The following is a 26534-nucleotide window of genomic DNA, read 5'->3' as shown; positions in this document are numbered from 1 at the left end:
ATTCAGCACACACCTGCAAATGTAAACCGCTCTCTAGGAACGTGGGGGAAAGGGAAAGCCGGAGCCGTGGTGAGAGAACAAGACACGGCCATGCTTCCATGACCAACGCAGTCACCCCCTGAGGAAGGGACCGAATCTATCCCGAAACGTTCGGCTCTCTTCAAACTGTGGCTGGAGCCATTTCAACTTCCTAAAACATAGTTGACTACGTGAGCACACAAAACCGCGTGCACATGCGCACCGTGTCAACTCTTTTCAACGAAGGCTTTCATGAATGCTGCTATAATCCCCTCTGAGGCGTTGTAAGTATGCGTGACCCCCCAAAAATGCACTGCCGTGGCAAGGACATCAGCATTTGCACTCCCGTGAAAGTGTGCCCCCTCTTCCCGTTCAAAAAGTCTGCTAGGAGAGAGCGCTCGCAAGAATCGTGACAGCCAGCACAAACTCGTGGCGCAGGTGGTGGTTGGTTGGTTACACGAAAAGCAAAGGCGAGCTTCGTGTGCAGTGGCGCTACACGCACTTTAAAATCGATTTTAAATATGTTCTAGGCAATATTATCCATCGATATTTCGTAGGTGATGCGTGTGTGTCCACCGAAATCTATCCCACAAGTTATCTCGCCTTCAAAATTTTGTGTCAGTACTCCTCTAACAAAGTCTCTTCGCGGCGTAAGGCAAGACGCTGGATTGCACACATCGCTGACATATCTGAACCAGAGATGGTTATGACAACGAAACAAAGCCTGTAGGAAACTCTGGTTTGTTGCCGTCGACGGGATGAAACAGTGTTCTTCACGTCACCGTTTTTTCCGGCATTCCCAATGCAGCTTGTCGCTTGGCATGAAGTTGTCCTTCTTAAGAACTCAAAGGTAAGAGGTTCTTGAAACGATGCACCTGCAGGTATTAGGCTGCCGAAGTTACTAGAACGCAGGGTATTACCGTCACTGCCGCATCTTGCTAAAACGTTTTAGTCTCACGCGTGGTCTCACCTTTCACTCCTTTCTCTCTTTATTCTTTCGGCGAAAAGCATGGGAGAGCTTCCACGGCCAGGCACGTAGCCAGGATTTTTTGGGGGGGGGGGGAGGGGGGGGAAGGCCTAATTGTTCGAAAGAAAGTCTTTCCATGGCAAAACTAAACAAAAAGTTGCCCGGGAATATAGAAGACTGGACGAATTTCGGGGGGGGGGGGGGGGCTCCCCTTGCCTACGTGCCTGTCCACGGCAGCTGCAGGTTTTTCGGATGGCAGTCCCAATGCTGCAGGATTGACGTTGCACTGCGCTTCTTACAGCGTAGGAGTGAAAGGAAAGTGACTGCATCGCCTCTGTTTACGCCAAGGATTTCCACTCACAAATTTGGCGGGAAACAGCAGTGCGCATTGACAAGGCACAGGTGGCTGGCGAACTGTCCCACCGTCCTGCGAGTGTCTAGACGCGCGCGTTGCTACCCGATTCGTATGAATCTGGAGACTGGTACTGTGGTTGCCACTTGACCCGTCCCGGCGACGAGAGGTAAGCGTAGGTCATGCACAAATATATAGCTTGCGTTTAGAACTTTCGGTTTGATATCGTCACCCCTTGATTCTTTTGTTTCTGAGTTCAAGAAGACTTGAAACGTGCCTACCATTGCTAGTTGCAGTATTGGAGATACCAACTGGTCACGCCAGTATTCAGCCAAGTATATCCTGCAATTTGTCGTCATTAACCAGTTCAGAGCAGCCAAGAAATCCGCAAACTGACTATAGTGTATCTTTCTGCAGCCATTCTAATGCAGTTACGAGGAATGTATGAATATCCTACAGAATCCACTATAACACTATGATTGAATTAAGTATACTTTTTTCTTCAGTATATTTTTTCCACATGTTAAACTTCAAGGTATGTTTTCCAAGACATGTAGAAGAATATGAACACGAATTGTTTTTTTTGCATGAAATAAATGCTGCCCACGATTTTGTGCTCAGAAGTTTCAAATGTACTGAAGCAATGCCACACTGACTGAGATAATTTTGCTAAAGTACAAGCGATATGTCGCACGCTCATATATTCAGCATCTCTTGCTCATGCTCAGCCCGATATGATGTTAATACGCACATTGCGATTTATTCTTTCGGTTACAAAGTGCGGAGCTATTTTTAAAGGTATTATGCAGAAAGTCACTTGCAAGGCTTACGTAAATATGCGTAAGCACTGTGCCACTTGCTAATTTTCGTCGTCTGTGATGCTGCTGCCGTTCTGCTTTGTCGTTGCTGTCTTCGTTTTACTTGTTAAAACGATGCGACGTACGCGTGGAGATGAGCAAGTGGAGCAGTGCTTTATTTATTTTGAAGCACTCTCTAAAATAAATAGTTTCATTTGCAAACGGCACATGCGCAGCTCCAAAACCACCTCCCTACACTCGCGTGCCTCCCCTGATCCGGCTGTCAGAAACGCTATGACGGTTCACTCACGCATTTCTCTCCTTGTTTCTTTATCAAGAAGGCTTCTAAGAGCCGCCACTCGTGCCTTGTCACCTTGAAAGGTTTGACCTCGCTTCTCAGCGACTGAAAACGACGTGGAGTTGGTTGAGGGAAAGCAACAACGGTATTACGGTACTGCTCTTCCTTTCTCGCTCGTTGTGCTTTCACCGCTGCTAATTGCGGTAAAGGCACCCGAACACCATAAAAGCTTTTGTAGAAATTTACTGTGTGGTGTCACGCCTCATTATTGCCTGTCAGCCCATGCATTCTTGAAGGGACCAACAACTGCGCAGAATATGAAATGAGTTGACTCCACTGATGTAAAGATTGTCCGTCGCATTGACTCAAACGAACCCTGTTTTTTTCGTGACAGATGGATTTATATTTTTATTTCTTAATTGAAAGTCGCGAAAAATGGCCTGTGGTGCCTCTGGCGGCAAAAACATGAATGATCCGATGCAGACGGCCACGTGACCGTTGATTGCGGTACGCGGTAGACGATTTTATTGTTAGTATTGAAATATTGTTAGTTTCTTTATATTAAAAGGCATCACTCCATAATAATGTATATATAGGCCTGCGTTAGTAGGATGCATTAAAGTGGCGCTGCCTTCACGTGACGTAATGATCCCATGCTCGTCAGCGCGTCTTGAGTAACTTTTCATCATGCTCATGCAACCGTGCACGCAGTTTCCAGGTCGCTAAGATTTTGGAGCGACATAGTTTTGCTACCTACATTTCGTCTCAGAAATGACGCGCGCTGCTACTCGGTGCGGCCGTGCATATGCACAGTTACGTTTTCGATTACTTGGCTTAGCTCGTGTATCGAGAGAGCAACGACGCCGGGACAAGCCATCCATGACACAGGCGCAGGCAACCTTGGGCGCAGGCGCACACAACGCTGTACAAATACCGGGAAGGTGTATAAAGCCACACATCTCATTGTGACGGCTTGCTGTTTTCAAAAATGGTTGGAAAGCTCAAAATAAGGGTGGTTAAGCATAATTACAGTAACTCGTGCGAAAGCAGAACAACGACAGCTTTCACAAGGACTAGCGGCATCGCTATCAATTCTCAGCGTTGCTGGAGCAAGCCTCCATGCGTGTTTGGAGACTTTCAGATCGAAAAATACTGCTTATAAAATAACTACGTGCTTTTCGGATAAACCACTGCAGCTACAAACGCTACGAAGGGTGAGCTTCCTGTTGCGCCGTAAAAAACTGGGTCGAGAAAAATCAGTTGTCGGTCCCTTTAACGATCCACCTGTCGTTCGGGAGACGCACTAGTGCGTCACTGGAACTGGGAGCGGACGAGCGAGAGAGGAGGAGCGCTACCGTAATCCCGTACCCTATTTGTGTTCCATGTTTCCGCAACTTTATAAAAGACTAATAGCGCACCGTGCACCTGCCGTGTCGTCCCTGCCGCATGTTCGGCACCATACGGATGACTTTTGTCCAAACGAATAATCCAAGTACAAGTGGTGACAACGCGAGGTCAACGAGCCTCCTAATCGCCGGAAGGATCGTGAAAGATGGCGGTCCTCAACCTCTGAAGTCTTGCGCGATCAACGGGACATTGAATTTTTAAGTTGAGGTGTGTGCTCATCATATTATGACCCTACAAAGGTTCCAGGATTGGTAGAATCCTGGTGTGGTGACAGCGTGGAGAGAGGGAAAATGGGGTGGACCTCAATCTGCTAATTTAATCCGGGCACCGTGCCTGTTCCTGTGATCTGGATAATGTAAATTACTTGTATAGTTTTCTTCCTTCCATCAACTTATCCTGATGACTGTCCGGCAAGACGCGAACCCGTGTTCGCACCGGCCACGCAACCCGATTTCTAACAAAGGCTTAGCGCAGCAAAATGGGCATATATCTGAAGTGTGGTAGCCCGTAATTTGTATAATTCTTCCAATTTATTAAGATTAGGAAACTGATGAGGACAAATTAGTGGAACCACTTTAAGTAGAAAGTAACAGTATTTATGCTGTGATGGGGTTCTTTTAATAATAGTAACACTAAAAACAAAAGTGAGCCCCCCCCCCCCCCCCTCTCCGGTTTTCTTCAAGCGACCGCCCCCCCTAAAATGAGTGGCTGGATCCGCCCCTGGTCGCCAGCGATACGACGTAAACGCAGCACGGACAACGATGCAGCATGGCCCGTGCCTCGCGTAATTTTAATTTCATCACGTGTGGTGTCCCGTGCATTTCACCCAACGCCACGCGCGTTTGTATTCTGCTGTTGGTATCCTGGAGAACGAATGATGCATGGTGTAATTGTCTAAGGCAGCGTGCTGCCGAGGGAGGGGTCGCAGGTTCGAATCCTTGGTCGCGCAATTTTGAATTCCTTTATTCTGAGTTGTTTTTATTTGTGGCTTTTATGCATATATACCTATATATATATATATATATATATCCGGGACATGACGGCGACGGCGAAATTCCGCCGAGAGTGTCCATATAATTGCTCTCACAATAAAAATTGGGATCTCAGCAGAAACCGAACCCGAGCATTCTACGTGGCAGCAGTGATTCCACTCCTGCGCCAAAGTGCGCCAAATTGTATTTACTGCGCCATCCTGATAATATCGACGAAATTTGCGCCAAATTGCGCCAAAGTCTCGGGATTGGGGGCGTCTATCACCGGCAATCGCACCGCCGGCGCGTCAGAACATGTGCAGCTCGATCTTGGGGCTGCCAATAAAGTCGCAATCATGGACCAAGAATTATTCCGCTGAATAAATAGCGCTCGCGCGTGCGTTCCGAGTAAGCCACGATGCCATGCACGGTGCCGACGCAGCTTCTGTTCTGCAAGTCGGCTCGACAGCAAAACGCGCTCTCCGCAGAGGCTCGTGACGTCTAGGCCTATCGGTAGCGAGAAAGTGCGACGGCGATTCATCGGCGGACGTCGTCTGTTCCAGAAACGCTGCTGATAGCTCGTTTCAAGCGTCGCACGGCACGTAAGGAAAGCAATGTTCAGTAATAACTACATGAGTGCCGCTAAAATGTCTGTCACTTCTGTTTCTGGACATCGCGGAATGAAATCTGGGATCGCTCGCAGTAGATATATGGGACAATATCGAATTTTCCTTGCTTTGCGTTTATGGAAGAGCACGCGAACGGTGGAAACGCGTTGACACTTTTCCTCAGATATACTTTATCCATGGATCTTCATCCAGAACAGCTTTTTCGTAATTCCTTCCGTCAGCACGTCTGAGTTTGTAATCACTCTGCGGTAAATACCCCCTAAAAGGCCCTGCCCTTTCGAGCTCACGTGCTAGGGTTCCAATTGGAATTTTATGCTTGCTTTTTTAAAAATGTCATCTGATTAGTAAAATCATATCTCCTGGTCGGAGCAGCCGCAAATGCGCAGCTGTCATTAGCGGGCCCGTCGCTGACGGCCCACAGTGAAGCGGCTACGCCATGTTACACGTCCGCCCCTCGCTTTCGGGGGTCAATAGCTAACGGTTAAAAAAACTAAGTTTCGCTTAAGAGCGAAGAAATGAATGCGATACCAAAAAAAAAAATCACAGCATATCCACGGGGTGAATGATGATGAGTGGGGCGAAGCTACGGAGGGAATCATCTGTAAACCGTGAAACTCTTCCGTGAAATGCGCCCAGTACATAATATAAAGAGTGTGAAACATCGTGTATATATTAAACATCAAACTTTTATTGTACTGTTGGTTTACGTGGTCCCTTCATTATCACTTGTGATCGGTGAAATGCAAGGAAGAAGTCCGCTCCCGAGCGAAAGAGCGCCAAGAGCGACCGCATTCCCCGCTCGCCCTGTGCTAATTAAAGGCAAGGCTAGAGGGAAGACAGGACGCGCGTTCCACGACGCGAGGTCGGTAGCATGCCCAACGAAAGCCAACGGAACGCGATCGTGCAAGTGCTCCGGCTTCGCATCGCCTCATGGTTCCATTTAGCGTCCCAAAACCAAACATATTGCTCAAGGTGTGCCTTGCGTTTTTCGTAGAAATAATTTCTTTATCATGTACATTAAGACGAAAAGTTGAAAGCTCACTAGAGTGTATCGCCCGCAAAGTATGTCTTTTAGTGTGATTTAACTCTCGTACGGCAGAGTCCTCGCGCCGTTGCCGGTCCATCTCGCCCGTTGACGATCGGGCGAGGTGGCTACATGCAACTACTACTACTACACTTTAAGAAAAACATCTGGCGTTCTTTCGTTCTGCTTTTACAAAACATCTGACGTCTTTCGTTGGTTTATTTCATCAATCAACGGCGTTTTGAACAAAATTTTTATTGTTTAATCACGCACAGGAGAAATCTCACCAGGCACTACCTTGGAGGTAAACAATGGCTGCTAATGGCAATGAGAGACAGAAGAAGTCGGCTTTTAGCTAACACTTACACTTCTACTTCTACTAACGTTTCCTACTGGAACATGCCAATGGCTGCTAATGGGGAATGAGAGACAGAAGAATTCGGCTTTTAGTTAACGCGCACGCTGCGAATTTTTTATTGTTCAACAACGCACAGGAGAAATCTCCCACCGGCACCACCTTGGAGGTCAAAGCGTAAGACTTGTTACTCACTACTACGACCACGACGACTACGAGGGACGAACGGGTGCCGCCTTAAGGAGCTTCGCCCCTAAAATTGTATTGTGAAACGAAGACTAGCAGCTAACTCTTTTGGATCCGATCTCGCGTAACTCAACAAAACGCTGGTTTAAGGGAATATGGCCCCTCCAGGAACCGAAGCGTTCGCTTGCTCCGAGTTTTCTAAACGCGAAGTAAGCGTTGAGAGCACTGCAAGTTTACGAGCCGTCTCCTGATGCCTCGAGATAGCGCGCGCGCAAGCGACTGCGCCCTTCGAACGATGCGGTCCCCCCCCCCTTCCGCTCCCCTTGCGTCCCGTCATGCTCCTTACGAAAGACGGGCGGGGCGTTTCCTCTCTGTTTGATGAGCAATCGACGGCAGGCCCGCACGCGGGAAGATGTTATCTCATGCGCTGTCCGTGCGGCGGAGACAGACGGCCGGCTAGTTTAATCTCCGCTTCAGCCGCGTTCGTCGCCAGCGCTCGCGAGCTTTTACCCGCGGCTAGAATGCGCGTGGTGATGTTATTAATTTGGACTATATACGGAAAATTACGGCAACGGCGACGGCAAAAATCCGCCGAGAGTGTCCATAGAATTGCTATCGCAAGGGTCAATGTACGGCAGGGGCGTAGCCAGAAATTTTTTTCGGGGGGGGGGGGGGGTTCAAGCATACTTTATGAATGTTCGTGCGTGCATTTGTATGTGTACGTGTATACATACGCAAGCGAAACTGAAAAATTTCGGGGGGAGTTTGAACCCCCCCAACCCCCCCCCCCTTGGCTACGCCCCTGATGTACGGGGCAGATTTCGCGCCTTCCCCCCTTAGGTGATTAGGGGGGGGCGCCCCCCCCCCCCTCCCCCTGTGCGCACGCCTATGCTCCTGAGATGATTTTTTCCATGAGATTTGCAGTGAATCGAAATATTTCTAGCCTTCATAAGAGCCCCAATACTCAGGTGCTTGAGTGATAATGCAATATGCTTCTGTATTGCACTCCAGGATATAAAATTCGCTGCTCCAAAGTGCTCCCAAATGCAAAATTATCTGCTCCAAAGTGCTCCAAGATGAAAATTTTGCTGCTCCAAAGTGCTCCAAAACGGAAATTTTGCTGCTCCAAAAATTGCTCCAAATCAGAAGTCCTCGGTAGCATCACTGAGTCAGCTATTTCACCACAAAGCCATGCCAGGCCTTGAAACTGCTTCGGAAAAAGACCCTATGCAGATGTAATGTCGGTGCAACGTCAGTTATGGTTGCAGTTCTGGCTATCTAATTTTATAACAAAGAAATCGACATTATATATGTACTCCTATGACACAGGCATCATGCTGTGTTAATGTCAATTGTGGTTCCAGTATTGCCTCCGCTTTTATAGCAGTCTAATAAACCTTACATTTGTATCCCTATGATCAGAGTGTCTGCCGACCGGTAAAACCGGGAATTCTCAGGGATTTTGGATATTTTGGAAAAACTCAGGGAAAACTCAGTGAAATTGGGCTCTCATCAGGGAAAATTCAGAGTAATTTATTGAAAGGGAACGAAAATCGCGGTAACGCTGGCTCAAGATTTTGTGAACGCAATTTTCAAATCCAACTCTCTACCACTCTCTACCACTCCGAAGGCGGGGAGAGCACCTCGATGCTCTCCCCGCCTTTGGAGTGGTAGAGAGTGGGAGAAAACCGGCTAATGCGTGGCATGCGGGAACCATGAACCAAGGCACATCGTATTGCGCAATGTTGTCAGGATGTTCTGTGACTACAAGGTGTAGTTCTGTATTATTTGTCGCGCGTGCTGTGCGTTAGCGCCCGATATGGTGTTTTTGTTATCGTCGCGTGTCAAGTAACAAGCGTGATTAGTTGTAGTAGATGTAACGAGCTTGAGTTATCTTGCAAGCGATCGCGATCGTTCAGGAAGTGGATGTCGCCGACAACGCTGGTGTCTTGCAAGCCATCCCGATCGGCGAAAAAAAGACGGCGACGCTTGTTGGCGGTTATCGGAGAGCTCACTCACTCTGATCCTGAGCTTTAAAGATGCTATTTAGGACTCTGTGAAGAATAGAATAAATTTCCAGGCGAGAGCGAGCGTAACTAACAGGCCCATTTTTCCGCAAGTCAAACCTCTTTTTTTTTTTTTTTTCCCAGTGAGGGCACTGCTGAAACAAGGTTTAGGCAGTCGACAGATATTTTTTGGGGCTGCAGCTCGCAATTACCAGCCACACCACTGCCTATGTGGATGTTTTGCTACAAAGCCGAATCACAAAACTTTTCAGGGCCAAGGCATAGCGGCGACCGAAATTCGCGACACCGGCATGCGTCCCACTTGCTCGATTCGGCACGCGATGTCGGAAAACAGTAACGTGGCCACCATAATCGGATGTGCCGTAATTCAGGCTGTTGCAGTGCTTTCATGCGATCTTAGCCCGCAGCTATATTGCTTTTTTTTTGCGATAGCAATTATATAGACACTTCAGGCTAATTTTTTGCCTTCGCCATGACCTTCCTTGTCAAGTCCACATCGCACCTGGAGATAGGAGCCGGAGGGTTGGTGAGGGGGGCGGGGGGTAGGCTGTGTGAGTCCGATAGGAAGTGCGTACTTTGTACCAGCGGGTATGGTCGCTTGTGCCGCGGTATGTTTAGAGGGGATCAGCAGACGACTCATACCTTTGTAGGTGTTTTGCTCTAATTAAAAAACTTCCGTTGAAGCCATAGCAGTGGCGGATCCAGAAAGGGGGGGGGGTAGCGGCGATCGCCTCCCCTCCCTTCAGTGCCTGTCGTCCACCTCCTTTGACAGGCTGCCTGTTGAGTTTGCCCCCTTTGTCAGGCTGCTTTGCCTACCACTGCCCAGAAAAAGGTAAAAAAAATCTTGTCCCTGCTCTTCACCTCTCTCCTCATTGCTATGCCCTTTCCTGCTTCCCTATGCACATTTCTAACGACGGCTTGGACGCCGCCATAATCCCACCTGGGCTGTTGTAAATGTGCGTGACCCACGAAAATGCACTGCTGAGGCGGTGGCTTCAGCCTTTGTTCTCCCCCCGCCTCAAAGTAGGCACCTGGATACGCCCCTGAGCCATACATAGGTCACTTCTACTGCAGCGGCTGCGTTTCCTGAAGGAGTGAGCTGCTAGCCTATATTCGTGTAAAATTCCTATTCGTTACTATCGGATTCACTATTTCGCTCTCGCGGTGAAATTGTGACTCTTTTTTTCTAACGTACGACGGTTTTCGATGTTCCGCGTTCGTGGAGAGCAAATGGTTTGGCTGGGCAACATGATAGCAAAGGCATCGCACTGCTCCGGGCAACACGTGAGGATTTGACAAGCTGCAGCAGCAGAATAAGCCCAATTCCACACTGCATTAAACCTGCATTTGTTTCGTCTTTACACATGACACTCAGGCAAGGCATATAATTGTGATTGCTGTGCCTTAGGCTCAACAAAACTTTTTTTTTCATGCAAAAGAAAAGCTTTTTCATGCTGCCGAGCATTCTTGTGGAATTTTCTGTTTAGTATTAATCCTTCGGTAACTATGCCTTGCATGAATGGTCGAATTTCAGCTTAACGAAGTTTTGATATAACGAAGTAAATTGCCGCTTTTACCAACTTAGCTGTGTTGAGGTTTAACTGTTCTTTGTACTATTCAGATGGTATTAAGTCATTTTATTTTAAACGTGCGTACTAGAGAGTGACATCATCGAGCAACATGGTGTCTACATATCATGACATAAAACGAAGTTCTGTTTCACTCAGGGAATTTTAGCAAAAACACTCAGGGAAAACCTGGAAAACTCAGGGACTTTAGAAATGTCAACTCGGTAGACACCCTGTATGATTCAGCATGCTATATTCAAGCATTGCTCGACCCCGGAAGAAGACGCTAATGAAAGTTACGTCTGATATTCACATCCTCGCACCATAATGTGCACTACGTTTCGATAATATATTGACGTCCGTGCTCTAATGTGAGTGCTGACGTTACTTCAGACCATAAGTTACCCTTTAAATGCCAGTGTAGGCGACGTCCCTGGTAAGCTTACGATGTACACACAACTCCTCCTTTTACAGAAACACGTCGATCCACCTCGTAACGCTTGGCTCCATGCTAACAAATGCATCATAGACAACTTCTACTGGCTGACTGCTTTGCATGAAATCTGTTTCCACAAGGTGTGGGATCTGCCGAATTTTTCGGCTTTAAAGTTGCTCCATGCGAGTGAGGTATGGCTTCATGTACAGTAAACAAAATGGTTTTCAGTGGCCACATTCAGAGAGCAAATTAATTATATTGACAACAATAGGAAGGGTGTTGATGGCATGTGCGACATTTCAGTGGTGTGTGTGTGCCTTGTTTTTGGCATGTGGCCAAAATGTCCAACTGCAGTTTCTGTTGGCATTCAGTGGCGTGACCTTGTACGCGTTCCAAAATGGAACGGAGGCGGTCCGTTCTATCGAGCCGCACGCGATTGGTCATTGTGAGCCGTGATGTTTGGAACGCATACAACATCGCACCACTGCTGTAGGTGCAGGTGTCGTAGAGAAGTGTGCATTACTGAGAAGGCCCGAACAATTTGTGGGTGACTGTCCTTTGAAGCATTCCTTTTTCCTGCATTCATTTTATCGGCATCACGGGCCCTCAGGCATTAACCTTTCAACTTGAGCGAATACTAGGGCGACAAAAACGAGGACGAGAATAGAAAAGACAGACTACAGCGCTGTTCTCGTCCTCGTTTTTGTCGCGCTAGTATTCGTTCAAGATGGAGGTACACCAACTCACCCAGTTGTCAGTTCTGATGTAACCTTCCAACATTGGCAAATATAAGTTGATGTAAATCCCCCTCCACGTGCTTAGATTCTTGAATACACAGTCTACATGTTTTGCACATGTGCAGCCTTTGAAGTGTGCTGTGTTTGTTGTAGTGCAGAAATTGGCAACTTGCGCAATTTACGTTGTGGCCTATGTCGTACATTATAAGAAAGCCGTCATGATAAGCACCCCATGATGGGGGCTGCATAGGGGGCTACTGGAGGACTCACTTTTCATAACCCAGCTGTGCCTGTTCTGGCTGTTCTAGCAGTCCACGTTTGCATTACTCGCAAAGCCGAGAGCAGCCGGCAGTTGCTGCCTTGGCTCAGCAAGCCACGTGAAATACTCATGCACGGCCAGAAATGGTGCTCTCGTGAAATACAATGACAAACTGCAGCCAAGCATGCACAGCTGACGTCCTGGCAAAGCGAACTTATAGTTTGGTACAACTTTTCAAGGTATAAAAACCATCGTAAGTAGCGCAACTAGACAGGACACACAGCAAGGATCAGACGAGCACAGGTGCTCGTCTGTGCTCGTCTGTTCTTTCCTGTGTGTCCTGTCTAGTTGCGCTACTTACGATGATTTCTATCCATTGTGGGCGAAGCGCAAAAAACGTAGACGGAAAAGAAGAGAACGACACAGGACAGGCGCTACACTTCAACTGGTTTTTAATCGCATAAATCACACGCAAGAAAACTAACAAACAAAGCAACCACGGCAAAACCCTGCCTGATAACAAAAAAAAAGTTCGGCAGATTCCACGTACCGTGTGAGTCGATGTTACACGAAGCATGCGGCGGGAAGGTCACTATGGGGTAATCTTTTTTACTGAGCGAAACGTCACAAAATGACGCTAAAGATCTGTATAAATTTTATACGCATGCATATATGTTGGAGAGCCGCATATGTGTTATATAACAAGTTGTTCACAGTTGGGTAACGCTGCCAACACCAACGTGCGTATTACCAACACCAGAAGCGGTAAGCTCATATGTAGTGCTTATACTTGTCCCTTATTATGGAGAACGCACGCACGTTTCACGAACCCGTGTGCATGTGTGGAAGAGGTTCTTAACAGTTCCTGAACAAGCACATCATCACCGTGATCAGTGAGCACCAGCAGCTGGTCATGATTTGTTATCGGATCCGGTCGTGATAGCGGTGACGAGGGGTCCATGTGTAATGAAGTATGAAGTATATATAGTACAGCTGTCGGAAATTGTGAATGCCTCGGCCATTATATCGACAAATTGCCTGTCGATATAGGCCGTCGAGGCTGGTAGGCCTGGATAGTGCTACGTAGGCCAACATCAGTGGATGGCGCTTGTCGTTTTCGTAGACTACCTGGGCGTATGTGGCCTACGTAGCCTAGTCTACAAAGCGGCTGTAAATCAATCTGGTATCATCCTCGGTCAGCACGAGGCCATCGCCCAGCCTCGTAATAAATGAAGAGGACACTGCGTCGTTCTTACGGACTATATGCACTTTACGGTACGATGATGTGAATATCATACGTAACTTTTGTTAATGTATTCCTCCGGGGTCGAGCAATGCCTCAATAGCGAGTTTTAGTATAGCGGGAAACGCTTACGTTAGCGTTAGCGTGCGTCTCAACGCTAACGCTAAAACAGAACGCGCTGCGTGCCAACTGGTGGTCTTTTAGTACAGCGGAAGGCATTCCCGCTAACGCTAACGCAAGCACATACGGCGCCATCTAGACATAAAAACACTAAATGCACTGTAGAATCCACAAAAGCACCACCAAGTCGAGCTGATCCAAAGTCACGACTGTTGCGTCTCCATGTCGCGTTTGCAGAAGTGTTGAGTTCTGACACACTGGTTTCTGTCGACATGCCGCGTTCGAGAATTCTTCAAGACCCCTATTACTTGGCCTTTTTAAGCTGGGACGCATCACGCGTCACATTCATGCACTGCCGCGAAAGGCATGAAGGGAAACGACGCCTGACATGTATCTGCTTCACTTGTGGCCGTATCTTGGAAAGAGGTGACTAAAGACAGCGTCGCCATCTCTGCGCTGCTACAGAAAACATGAGCGAACCTTGCAAACAAATCTTGCTAAGCCTTCTGCAGCGCAAGTCCACTTTGTATCTCAAAAACGGAGCTATTTTATCGGCGGTACACGGTTGGCGAAGCCTCATTACTCAAATCTAAATCAAACACGAACATTATTAGGGAATGAATAAGTTTAATAATGCAGGACGACGGCTACAAAGATTCGAAGTGGACGGCTCTCGCTTCAACAGGCACCGCCATCTTGCCTTACGTACGGGATCTCTTGCGTGCGTTAGCGTTGAACGCTATGTTCCAGAAATAGCGTTCGTACGTAAAGCTCGGGCTACGTTTACGTTCTGCTCATGCGCAGTTAGGAGCACACAACGCGAACGCTAACGCTAAATCCTTGCGTTTGCTGTTTTCCGCTATACTAAAACTCGCTAATATAGTTTGCTGAATCAAAGGAGTACAAATGCAATATTTATTATACTGCTAGAAAGGCGGAGCCAACACTGCAACTACCAACGTTAAACAGATATGACGCCTGTCTTGTAGGAGTACACATCGTACGAGTATCATGTAGTGTTTATTGCTTCCTTGCAAAATTAGATAGCCAGCACTACAACCACAATTGACGTTGCACCGACATTACGCCTGCGTAGGCTCTTTTTCCAAACCAGTTTATAGACCTGGCGTGGCTGAGTGGTAGAATACCTGATTGCCACGCAGAACGCTTGGGTTCGATTCCTGCTGGGATCCTAATGTTCGTTCTTTCCATTCGTCGGGTCCACGCTGCCGATGTCGGTTTTTCTTAATGCTCTCGTATGTAAGTTACCAATGTCTGTTCTCGCCGTTCCTGGGTAGATATAAACTGTCAATCACCTGTGGCGCATACCCGTACATCGTGGCCCGTGGTGAACGGGTATCTGCCACACGCATCTGGAGGAAATGGTTTGACGACGTACGCGACAGGATTTTCACGTTATTCATGTCATGACCCCAGAGTCATATTCGTCAAATCCTCTTACCCTCCCATGCCAATTTTGGTCGACACCAAGCTAAGGGGGCGATTATAAGAACACCGAGACGTAGGCGGCTAGATAGACAGATAGATAGATAGATACGTAGATAGAAACGCTCAAAGTGCCAAAGGTTCGCTAAGAAATGCCTTGCATTTAAAAAATGAGCAACGCATTAAACTATCTGAGGAACGTGCACCACCAGGGTGACGTGTCCCTTTGCAAACAGCCTCGCTGCACCACGCGCATGCCTACCCCTTTTCCAACAAGTGTATTTCATTATGTGATAGTGCCACAGATAGTGCCACAGTTCTATGTCGAAACACCAACTCGCCCAATAGTCAACTCTTTTAAACTTTACAAGGTAGTTCGTCCAGAAAAGCTGATAAACCTGTCCCAAGAAGTTTGCGCTTCAGATAGATGTCATGTGACCACATGGTCGATGACCCCGTTATTCCAAAACACTGCCAAGTACATGAGTGGGAGGGTCTATTTCATTTCATTAGACGTGCAGGCTGCCTGACATTGGTGATCTGGGCGAGGCCTCTCCTGCCCTATAAAGTTGTATCTGATTATGGTATGGCACACAGAAATCACACATAATAATTGGCATTGCATGGCTTCTGCTCTTCAAATCTAACAGTGTTCTAAAGATGTGGTCTCACTAAATAGATTGTTGCAGAAACATCGATGAAGGAATCCAAAAAAATCCAAGAACAGAGAGGAACGAAGACGGCAGGACGACGCACTACTAGCAACTGAAGTTTATTGAAAAAGCACAGGAAGATATTATCATGTGGTAGTAACAATGAAGAAGGTGCCCCTACCGGGTTTCCAAATTGCACAGCTTCTGTTTCTTTTTGACATCACTATCTGTTTGTGTTGGTATAAAAAGTACGTCAAGCAAAGATTCCTTGAAATCGAAGGGGGGACATTTGCACCGTTTCGACAAAAACCATGACATGGCCGCTCGTGTGTGTACTCAAGCAAGAGAAAGAAGCCAGAGAAGCCTTTTGTGTGGACATCCGACTTGTGCAAGCAAGAAAGCCAGAGGCGCAGCCAGCGCCCCTCTTGTCGTAGTCTTTTTCTTTTTGCAATGGCATCTGTTTGGTGTTCAATGGAAAAGCATGCAAAAGAAAACACAATAATGATCTCTTTTTTGATGCATAGGCTTGGCTCTTCTCCATCATTTCCGCATGCAATAGTTATCGTGAGCGCCACTACACGTTGATGCGGTCGGCAGCGATGTAGCGATTTCATTGCATGATTAACATGATAAATCTATTGGTATTGGTGCTTTTACCTATGGCTAAAATTATCCCCAGCCATTAGTCTACGGAACCCATAAATAAAAATAGGCGCTTCAAAAGTGCTAGAGGGCCCCTTTAAAGGGACAGACAAGATTTTCAGGCACATTGTTTTCTCTGTGCAAATGAAAGCTTATTGTCCGACCTATCTGCAACTGGAGCAGTTTACTCACAAAATTTCAGAATTTTTTTTAACAGCAAAGTTGTTAGGCACGGCATGAAAACGCCCCTGCTTCGCAAAAAACCTCGCCGTGCCAATGCCTAGCAACCGACCAAGCCACAGCTGCGCACCACCTGGCATAACCTCGTGAAGCCGTGCATGCGCCGAAGCAGTAGCAACGGAGAGAAGCCGCTGCCTAGTCATGCCCACTGATGGGAACAGTCCACACATCAGCCGCGCCTAGCTACCGCAACAGCTCGAGTGACGTGAGCAGAGCCGCGCGTAGACCGTGGCAACAGCTCGCGCCAATACTACCTTGACAGCTAAGTACAACTGCGCCATGTTTAAAATAAAATGTCGCCTAGCAACAATTTAGGTCATAAAATACATCGTAAAATAGACTTAGTGTGCATGCGCTTTCCTTGGAGAATGCCATAAAAGGGGCTGATCATAGCCGTGTTAAGGCAGTTTGTAGCCATGGGGCGTCCAAAGAAGGTCCACACACCTGAAGAAGAGGCTGCTTACCGCGAGGCTTGGCGTGCTGCAGATCGAGAATGAGGTCAAAGGCAACATTTAGACCCGGCTTATGTGGATCCGGAATATGCCCAGCGAGAAAGGATGAGGGACGCGGCAAGGGGAAATGAGCCAGGCACAGTCAACCTGGAGTTGGGCTGGCCAATTGCAAGCAACAAAAGGCTCATACAAGTACCGAGGGAGCCAATTCTAGGTTTGCACGCGAGTTTCTAGCCCTCGAGTTTGTGTGAAAGACAGGCGTGTGAAAGACAATGGCTCCACGCCAACTTGTCTACGACAAGCTCTGTGCAGCGCAATGAAAAGCATGCAAAGGCCTACCAAGTTCTGCGAGACATGTTTCCTGAAGAGACTGACCACAGTGAACGAAGGTTGTGTAGGAAGTGCCGGGACACAAATGTGTGTAGCTGTGTTCCTCAGTTTAGCGTCACCAATCGCTTTACATATCCAGTCAAGCCTGCATCACTACCGCGACTCGACGAGGTCGAAGAGCAAATGGTGTCGCTGAGGATACCATTCATGAACATGAAAGAAAGAAACGGAGAGGTAGAAAGAAAGAAAAATATAAAGAATGAGAAAGAGAGAAATTCTTGCCGAAAAAAATTCTTCACAAGGCGGGATTCAAACCCCCGCATACCCTCGATCCAAAGGCGAGCGTCCTAACCATTCCACTATCCAGGCACGCTAGCAGTGCATAGCATAGCCTTGTATAGTATAGTGTATCAAAGGGGAGGGAAATTGAAGTGAGCGAGAGGAGGAGAGATGTGATGGTGAGAAGGAGAAGGAAAAGGAGGAGGGGAGAGAGTAAGGCGTAGCACAGAAAGAATGAGAAAGAGAGAAAGAAATGCAGAACAAGTGAAAGAGAGAAGAGCAGCGAAATAGAGAGAAATAAGTAGGGAGAGAGAAATTAAGATAGAAAGAAAGAGAAAGCAAGCATTGCGTCGTATGACGGCCAGATACTGCGTTATCTGGGCAAGTCATGCATGCGCAGTAGCTAAACCACGTCCACCGACGGAGACATCGTGCGACACCTCCGCTCTACTGTGCATGGCCTGGCTGTGCACCCAATTGGGCCGAGACAGTCATGGGGTGTCCAAGAAAGTGCGTACTCCTGAGGAGGAAGCCACGCATCTCGAAGCTAGACGTGTCGGGTCAACAGGGAATACGAGCAGCGAAGGGCCTGTGCTTCGCTGTGCCAAGCTTTGCACGACTTAGTGCGGACTTCCCACGTTGTTTTTTTTCTTTTATGCAAAAATTTTTTATTCACAAATTGTGTTCAACGTCATGTGTTTGGACTTTGGCGATTGTGCATTTACTTACATGTGGACACTGTTTTCAAGCATCTAAAAACATGTTTCACTGCTGAAAGTTACTCCATATTGCCTTTGTGTGAGTTTCAGTGCTGATTTTGAACTATGACGTCATGTCCAAGAAGCAAAGAAGGGAAAACGGCGCTGAATTTTTGGACGAACACACAGGAAGACAGACGACGACAGGCGCTGACTTACAACTTATCTTTATTTCTGTGAAGTAGGCAAATTTATACCATGTCAGTGAAAACACACGTGACTACCATTAATGTGCTATCATCACTCTTACATTAACATCACCGCATCACCACTCTGTGTCACAAACAAGCGTGAATCATCTGAATGTTAAAAAAAAAGTCAATTTCTTTTTGAGAGAGGGTTAGAGATGCCATACTAACACATTTATCCTTAAGGCGTACTATTTCAGCTGCTTCAATTATTTCTGTAATTCTTTATTCTTAATGTCTGGCAATAACAGTTGTCTCGTGAAACTTCGGTGTGCAGCCACAATCCCTACAATAGATACTGAGGTGGCCACTGATAGCTTTTTGTACGTTATTCGCAATGCCCATAGACTGTCGCGCCGCCAAGAGGAATTCAGGAGCATCCTCTCGAGGAGGTTTAGTAGACAACAAAATGGCAGCACAATGCAGTCGCTCCCTTGTTTGGCTGTGCTAGCCTCAGTGTTAACGCCTTGGCAAGAAAGGAACAGTACGACCTTACATGTTCCCTACATGAGTGAACAAACCGGGCCCTCCTTGACACAAGAAGTCTGATTCATTCTTGCGAGACGCGAAGTTTTCGTGAAAATATGTGACAACTCGCGCTTTCTATGATAGCCCACAGCGTACACATATTAGCTTCGCGAGGTTTTCTCTAGCCACGTAGGTTAGTTAAATGTTATCGTTTGAAATTTTGAGTTGAAACTCACCCTGTTTTACTTGCATGTAGCATTCGTCAGTGTTTTTTGTAGTGCATGAATCCCAAAACATTGTACGTGGGAGGTCGCGTGGGCTCGCGATGTGCTCATCTCAAGTTGGCGATACATTAAAATAGGGCCTGTATCCTTTGTCAGGAAAGCGCTATCATGAATCATGCGAGCGATGTTTCAGTCATTCGAAGACGCGTCCACTCCACGCCTTTCGTGGAGCGAACGCTCTCAACGGCGTCCATCACCAGTGTTGTGTTGCTTTCATAGCCGGTGCTGCGCTGCCTGTTTTTGTACATTTGTTGATAGGTGGCAGCACACTGCAAGCGATTTACTATTTGCTTGTTGACCGGTTTGAGAGCAAAATGTTCTTCGCGCCCAGACGTTTCTCTGATTTTAAATGTGGTGACGCTGAGTGGTCGAAGAAGTCATTCGGCGGAGGAAATTCTACAGATTGCTTTCAGCAGTGAAGTTGAAAGAAAGCATCTTGACGACGAGGATTTTTCACTGGACGTAGAAGGCTGTGAAAGCACCGAGAGTGACAGTGACGATGAACAATCAGCTGCTAACTCACGAGGAGCGAGTTGCACTTCACGTCCCCTTTAATGTTTGTTCACGCTTGTAAGTCACTGATTGTATTTGATGTATAATATCCTTGTGCGGCATGCTGCCAACACGCTCGAGCTCGATTAGTGAAGCGAAATGGTTAGTGCGATGAAATGTGCAGTCACAGCCTCAATCCACGCCTCTTGGCTAACTTCTCCTGTACTTCACCGGTACCTTCCGAATGGCGTTGTTCGACGAATTTTTCGCAACGTCGAATTCTTGTTCGTTGCGAAAAGCATACGTGTGCATTCTTTTCGATATTCATGTTTCGATCGTGCTGATCGAACCTGCAACATACGAGTGAAGTGAATTGCACATGACAGTGACACTATCATGAGTAAGGAGAGGGCGTATGGACAACGAAGACGACATAGTAGGAGGAGAAGCACGCGGAACAGGCACGAGCTCATGCCTGCTAGCACACAGCTCGATGCGCATGACACGAGCCATAAACGGAGGCAGCAGTTCGATGAGCTGGCATTGTTTGCGTGGCTACGGGAGAAGAAGGTCGCATTGGCAGCTACGTTCTGTCAACAGGAGGCAGCGGCCGTTCCATTCCGGAGGCCATGACGCTGGCACTGCGTGGCGTGGCCGTTGGCCTCAACGACGCTCGGGCGAGGCTCCTCGGAGGTGCTGCAGCACCTTGCGACAGTTCCCGACGCACCAGCGGCAGTCCCCCTTTGAACTTCGGCCAGCAACAATCTCCTGGATGCCACGTCATCAGTCACAGCAGGGGTCGATCGCATACTTGGGCCTAAGTGACAGAGACGCCCTGCCACGTTAGCGACTGGGAAAAGGCTTACGGCAGCTTGGTGGGCTGTTGTGCATCGGGAGGACAGTTTCATCGGGACGACAGAGGATCGTCGACTACATCGACTGGGGACCCAACACAATGGAGGCTGGACTTACGGCGTTTGACGGAACCAAGTAAGGGTGTTCCTTTCGGACTACAAACTATGATTAGACAGTGAGGCCTAAGTGGCCAGACAGACTCTAGCAGCGACGCTAGTCAGATGTTCGGAAGTACTGAGAATTGTGTTTGTTTATTTTCGCATGTTTCTTTAGTGTGTTTATAAGGTTTTCGCTGTTGGTTGTTTTTTGAGTGTTGAGTTTTCTTATAGTTTTCCTATTTGCAATTAAACTATGTTTGCTGTGCCTATCGGCGCCTATTCAATCTATCTCCGAAGCACATGCCTCCGATATCAGTGACAGACACAAGCACTACTGAATGGGATGTTAATGCTACTGAATGCTACTGGATGCTACTGAATGCTTGTGTTCCGTTGAAGAAGTAACTCTGCGTTTCTGACTGCGCAAGTAATGACAACGGCGTAATATGTTTGCAAACCATCACCATGTACGTTAAACATGCGGTCCCGTGCAGCAGCGATGGCGCTACTCGCTGGCGGCCTACTACTGCGGCAAATCCTTCAGCCAGGCTCGGTATGTACTACCTCGGAGTGCTGTTCAGTTCATAATCCAATTTCAGTTCAAGCAGTTTTCTGCAGCTCGCACAGGATTTCGCAAAGCATTGTTGATGCAAGGTAACGGAGCTAAAATATTTCACACCGCAGCAAATAATTATGTGGCGAGCACTTTCCATGGTTTGGGAAAGTATTTTGGTCTCATATCCATTTCAGTGCAGCTCATGACTTCATCCGGTGAAAGTGGCACGGGCCGTACGTCCGCACGTCCTATCTGTTCCTATGCTAACAAACGGGTTGACCCTCCTCCAGGCACCATCTTGAATCGCACGGCGCGCCACCTATAGTTCGTGGGCATTGCAAATACTACTCGTGTTCCTTCAACCTTACATTTAAGCACCTTCCTGTTTCACCTACGTATCTTTCACCGCAGGACAGCAGGATCGAATACACATGTTCTGCGCATTCTACGAAGCTGAGTTTTTGGTTTTTTGTTCAGTACCGCTGCTTACTTACGTACAAAAAGCTATCAGTGGCCACCTCGGTATCCATTGTAGGGATTGTGGCTGCGCACTGAAGTTTCACGAGACAACTGTTTATGCCAGACATAAAGAAAAAAGAACTAGAGAAATAATTGAAGCAGCTGAAATAGTACGCCTTAAAGATAAATGTGTTAGTATGGCATCTCTAACCCTCTCTCAAAAAGAAATTGACTTTTTATCATTCAGATGATTCACGCTTATTTGTGACGCAGAGTGGTGATGCAGTGATGTTGATCTCAGAGTGATGATAGCACATTAATGGCAGTCACGTGTGTTTTCACTGACATGGTATAAATGTGCCTACTTCACAGAAATAAAGATCAGTTGTAAGTCAGCACCTATCGTTGTCTGTCTTCCTGTGTGTTCGTCCAAAAATTCAACGCTGTTTTCCCTTCTTTGCCCAATGAACCAACTTGCCCAAGCCTTTACCCTTCAAAGAAGCAAAAGTGCGCTTGTTCCTGTCATTGTGAGGCGCAACCTTTTCATAAGCACGATAATGGGAATTGTGGACAGTTTCTTTAATGGGCTCACTCTAGTCTCACTTGTTCATATCACTTGACACTTGCAGCATTCCTACAGGTCCTTGAAAACCCTTGAATTTAATAGTACGTTTTCAAGACCCTCGAAGGTCCTGTAATTGTATTATGTCCTTGAAAAACTATTGAATTTCGGGACCAGTGTTGCCTAAAGGTCAGAGTGCAACCGGCTTTCTCTTGTAAAGTAGTGTCAGTGTGGCAAACTTTCCATTTCAGAAACAATGCAGCATGCGAGTTTGCATGTGTTCTGTTTCTTGATGCCTTGTCCTATTGTTCATTTCACTCCTTACCCGTCTGAAATAAATTAGTAAAAAAAAGGCGCTAACTTTTTTCGAATTTTTTACACAGGTGGCTTTTTTCTTCTAGCGCGGGCACTAAGGCTCTTGCATTAAAACATATGTCACCCATAGTCACGAGCCTGGTTTTATTTTGACAAGGCTATACGCACCCAGATGCATGGTACAGTGGATGCGACAGTCGCACTGTTACGTACCAGATGGTACTATGGGTGGCGGTGGTTTATTGTTCCTGTCTATGCTCCCACAGGAACACTACTGTGTGCTTTCGTTATTTCATTATTTATGTGGCAAATAACACTGATTGTCTCCTTGCAACTTTCTTGCTCGCCCTGCTCGCATAATCACTGCATTCGGTCTCCCCATCTTTACATTTCGGCTGCATGTCATAGTATTTCACGGCACTGTCCACCTGGCCAGCATCGCCTGGACCACATATGTGAGGCTCAATGTTCGGTACACCTGAACAGACTTTTCACACGAGCATGCGTGGGTGAGTGGCAGAAGCAATACCGTGGTAGATTTTGGGTGTCTCCAGTGAATTTTAGGTTTCGAAGGACTGAAAAACCCCTTTTTCAATTTTACAAACTTCCCGATTTAACAAAGCAATTTGAGCATGATGATGACTTCGTTAAGGTGAGTTTGAACTATACATGTATAAGTGTACTAAATTAAGTCAGAATTTGAAACAGTGTTTTAGTAAAAATATATCCTCATTTGGATGCCATTTCTTAGTCCTTGAAAAACGTGATGGACCTTGAAATTTCTTTAAGGTAAAAGCATGTTTTGTGTTAAAACAAAGTGAGAAAGCGGTTATTGAATCCTCGAATTTTCTCCTGTGAAACTTGTACGAACTCTGCACTTGGTTGATTTTGGTATTGCCTTTTTGTAACATGACGGAAATGCATGCTACCTCTATGGGAATGAACCTTTCTTATTGTGGGCCCAAGTTATGCAAAAGCCAAACACGCAGGTGAATGGTGTGGACGTGCGGTGGGCGACCCGTGAGGAAGCGGTCCAGCTCCTGGTGCAGCTACAGGGCCCCGTGCAGCTGTTTGTGCAGACAGCTCGGGAAGAGTATGAGGAAGTAGTCAGCAGCCAGAAGGGCGACTCGTTCCACGTGCGAGCACACTTCAGCCATGAGCCCACTAACAAGGGCGAGCTCGCATTGCACCCTGGGGAAGTTTTCCGCGTGGTGGACACCCTGCACAATGGCACCCTGGGCAGCTGGCTCGCCTATCGCCTGAGCCGCAATCATCAGGAGATTCAGCGGGGCCTCATTCCCAATTCAGCGCGTGCCGAGGAACTGGCCGCTCAACAGGCTAGACGCCGAGATGCTGACACCAGCCGCACCTCTTTCTTCCGGCGCCGCCGGAGGGCTGCTCGTGCCAAGTGTGGTGACCCCTGGGAGGATCCAGGTATGTGTGTTTCAGCACTTGTGATCCTGCAATTGCAGTAGTTGTACAATGCTAAAAAATCATGACAGAGAAAGAAGGTTCTGTGATGTGATAGCTGTGCCAATTGTGCTACACTGTGCTGAGAGCTGAAACCTGCTACATCCTGCTACATTTCAACAAAAAATTCTCATAATTTGCGCCAAGCATGCATCATGACGTTTTTTTGGCCTGTCGGAGACAAACAATGCAGCAGGCACTTGATATACCTAATCGATTGATCAAAATTTTAAGTTTATGCGCATAAGGTTCTCCCAGCAGCCTGCTACGTTCGTGCAGCCTGCTACGTGTCTATAGTGAGTGTACAACTTAAGAAGACGGGTAAGACGCAGCCCTGGTGACCAAAGTAGGGTAACCAATTGCATTCGTGACTTAAGAAATAGCCCCGCTCATGTTGTTGGCTGTGCTTTTCAAGGTCGGGGTCAGAGTCTGTCCAGCTCAGGACGTCAGTGTGATGCGTACGCAAATGGGACAGGCTTGTAGGCATTTTCTTTTGAGGAAGCCACTGCCGGGTAAAGTTGCAGAGGTCTATAGAATCAATTCAGCGGTTATTCTAGATGTTAACATTTCCTGCCGAAGGGGGGTGACATGTGAGTGCACCCCTGTCAAGCAATACCAAATGCGCCCCACACTGCGTAAATAATGTTATCTACAACTGCTACTATCTAATTTGGCAGCATAACATTAATAAATCAAATAAATACAGTTACTAACTGTTGTGGAGTTAGAGAAAAGTAATGCTTAGTGCAATTGCAGGTTTTTGTTGGAGGCCAGCCTTTTACTTGATTGTGTATGAAGTATGTGCATGTGCTTGAACAGACCATTATGTTGTTTCTTTGTTTTCTTTATTTCATAAAAGTTGGTAGTACTGTTGTTCTCATTAACTTCAGGGAGAGGTCATGCAGAGCGTTTGTTTTAGTACAACACTACAGTCAGGATTTTTCAACAATTCCGGCAGCGGCGGAGGCCTGTGAAATTTACCTGAGAAGACAAGGAGTCGCAGCATATGTATACAGTCGATCCTGGATATATCGAACTCGAAGGTGACCACGAAATAGTTCGATATATCGAGAATTCGAAATACAAAATATGCATATTTAAGGCTTAAATTAAAACACTGCAGGCCTCGACACAGTTTTCGGAAATCGTAAAAAGCGCGAACGTGATGATTCGCTCACATATGCTAAAGAGCAAGATGACAACTTCTTTTGCAAGTAACTGCACTTTATTTAGCATGAAAATAGTCTGCAAACTTGTCTTGCTTCTTGCGCGCCGTGAATTCATCAAGTCATCGTCAATATCATTGAAGCCTTCCAATTAAGCAAATTCAGCACCTTCGGCCACAACAGCGGTGATCGACGCTGAACGCCGATGCAAGCTCTCTAGCGTGGTAAAGGGTTCAGCGGTGGCAGCGGCGGCATTGGCATCTTCAAACCGCACGGGTCCATTTCTGCAACACCGGCAACGTCAGCTATGGTCTCAGCATCGATGCAGTCAGAAACAGCTACGTCGTTATCTGCACCGATGAAGTCACTCGCTGTGCTCCTGTCTGATAAGGCACCTGAAAACGTAATAAGTCGGAAAATTCACTGACGCACCGTACGCAGTAGTAAGCAGTCATGACGCACCCGAAGTCGACACCTGGCACCAAGGCTCGCAAGGAAACGGTGCGCGACTGTGCTTTACTTGACGTTGCTCCAAGCACATTTTTATCGCTATGAGCGGGACAATGTTTAGTTCGACTCCCAAATGACGATTTAACAAGAACGAAGCAAGAAGTACACAAGTCCACATGCTACAAGAGACAACGCTGCACATACATTTCTCCACCGTCGACATGTTGACGATGGCGATGACACTTGTGGCTTTGTAGAAGGCAGCTGCTGCTTTGGCGAGAAATGCGAAAAAAAGCGCAGCCTCTGAGATGTGTGTTTTAAAACCGAAAACGCCAAAAATACATAACGAGATTGCACATCTCAAAGGCCATGCTTTTTGGGCCCGCGTGCCATCATAGAGTTTCATACAATAACCTAGAGAGGAAACTGGCGCTGCGATCGTTCAACCACCATGAGAATGATGTAGAATGATGGGAAGTACAGGCTTCGGATTGGATTTCATTAGCTAGCGAACTGTCTCCGGATCTTTTTCTACAGTTTCAGTTTCGTTCCTTGCGAGGCGTGGGCAGTGGGGTCCGTTGAAAAGCATTCAAGGAGTGCCTTTGTTGTTCAAAGAGGCTGAAGACCACTAGGTTTCTTGGGTTTCTGCCACGTTGTAGCTTTACAGGTTGTATATGACAGTTTTAGCAAAGCGTCGTGCACTCACCTCTGCGCATAGATGTAGCATCCCATGCCAGTGAAGGAAAGTGCATAGAGTTCACATTTGTTTGATAAGCGCGTCTTGCCAAAACTCGTTAAAATCAGCTGCAAAACAACGCCGAAGCTAAGTAGATGCACCGTCACGCTCCTCTGACTCGACTTCACAACAAAACAAGAGATGCGTTGGGGGCAGGCCACTTGGACAGACGCATCTGGCATTGCAGCAGATAATACGTTAACTGTTTCTCACTCAATACGGTACTGTTATTTCCATAAAT

At 47.0% G+C, this 26534-nt stretch overlaps 1 protein-coding gene across 1 annotated transcript in view; it reads left to right on the top strand.

The window, feature by feature from the left end:
- The window catches only part of LOC119394522 (tight junction protein ZO-1), a 521713-nt gene that overhangs the window by 275224 nt on the left and 219955 nt on the right, over positions 1-26534 (top strand). The window contains exon 11 of the mRNA XM_049416099.1: positions 23461-23905. Coding sequence (XP_049272056.1) covers positions 23461-23905 — 445 coding nt within the window. The remainder of the gene's footprint in view (positions 1-23460; positions 23906-26534) is intronic.

This window comes from Rhipicephalus sanguineus, chromosome 5 (assembly GCF_013339695.2).
Source record: "Rhipicephalus sanguineus isolate Rsan-2018 chromosome 5, BIME_Rsan_1.4, whole genome shotgun sequence".
Taxonomy (NCBI): Eukaryota; Metazoa; Arthropoda; class Arachnida; order Ixodida; family Ixodidae; genus Rhipicephalus; species Rhipicephalus sanguineus.
Note: the sequence above shows the minus strand (reverse complement) of the source record. Positions and strands in the feature narration are given on the sequence as shown.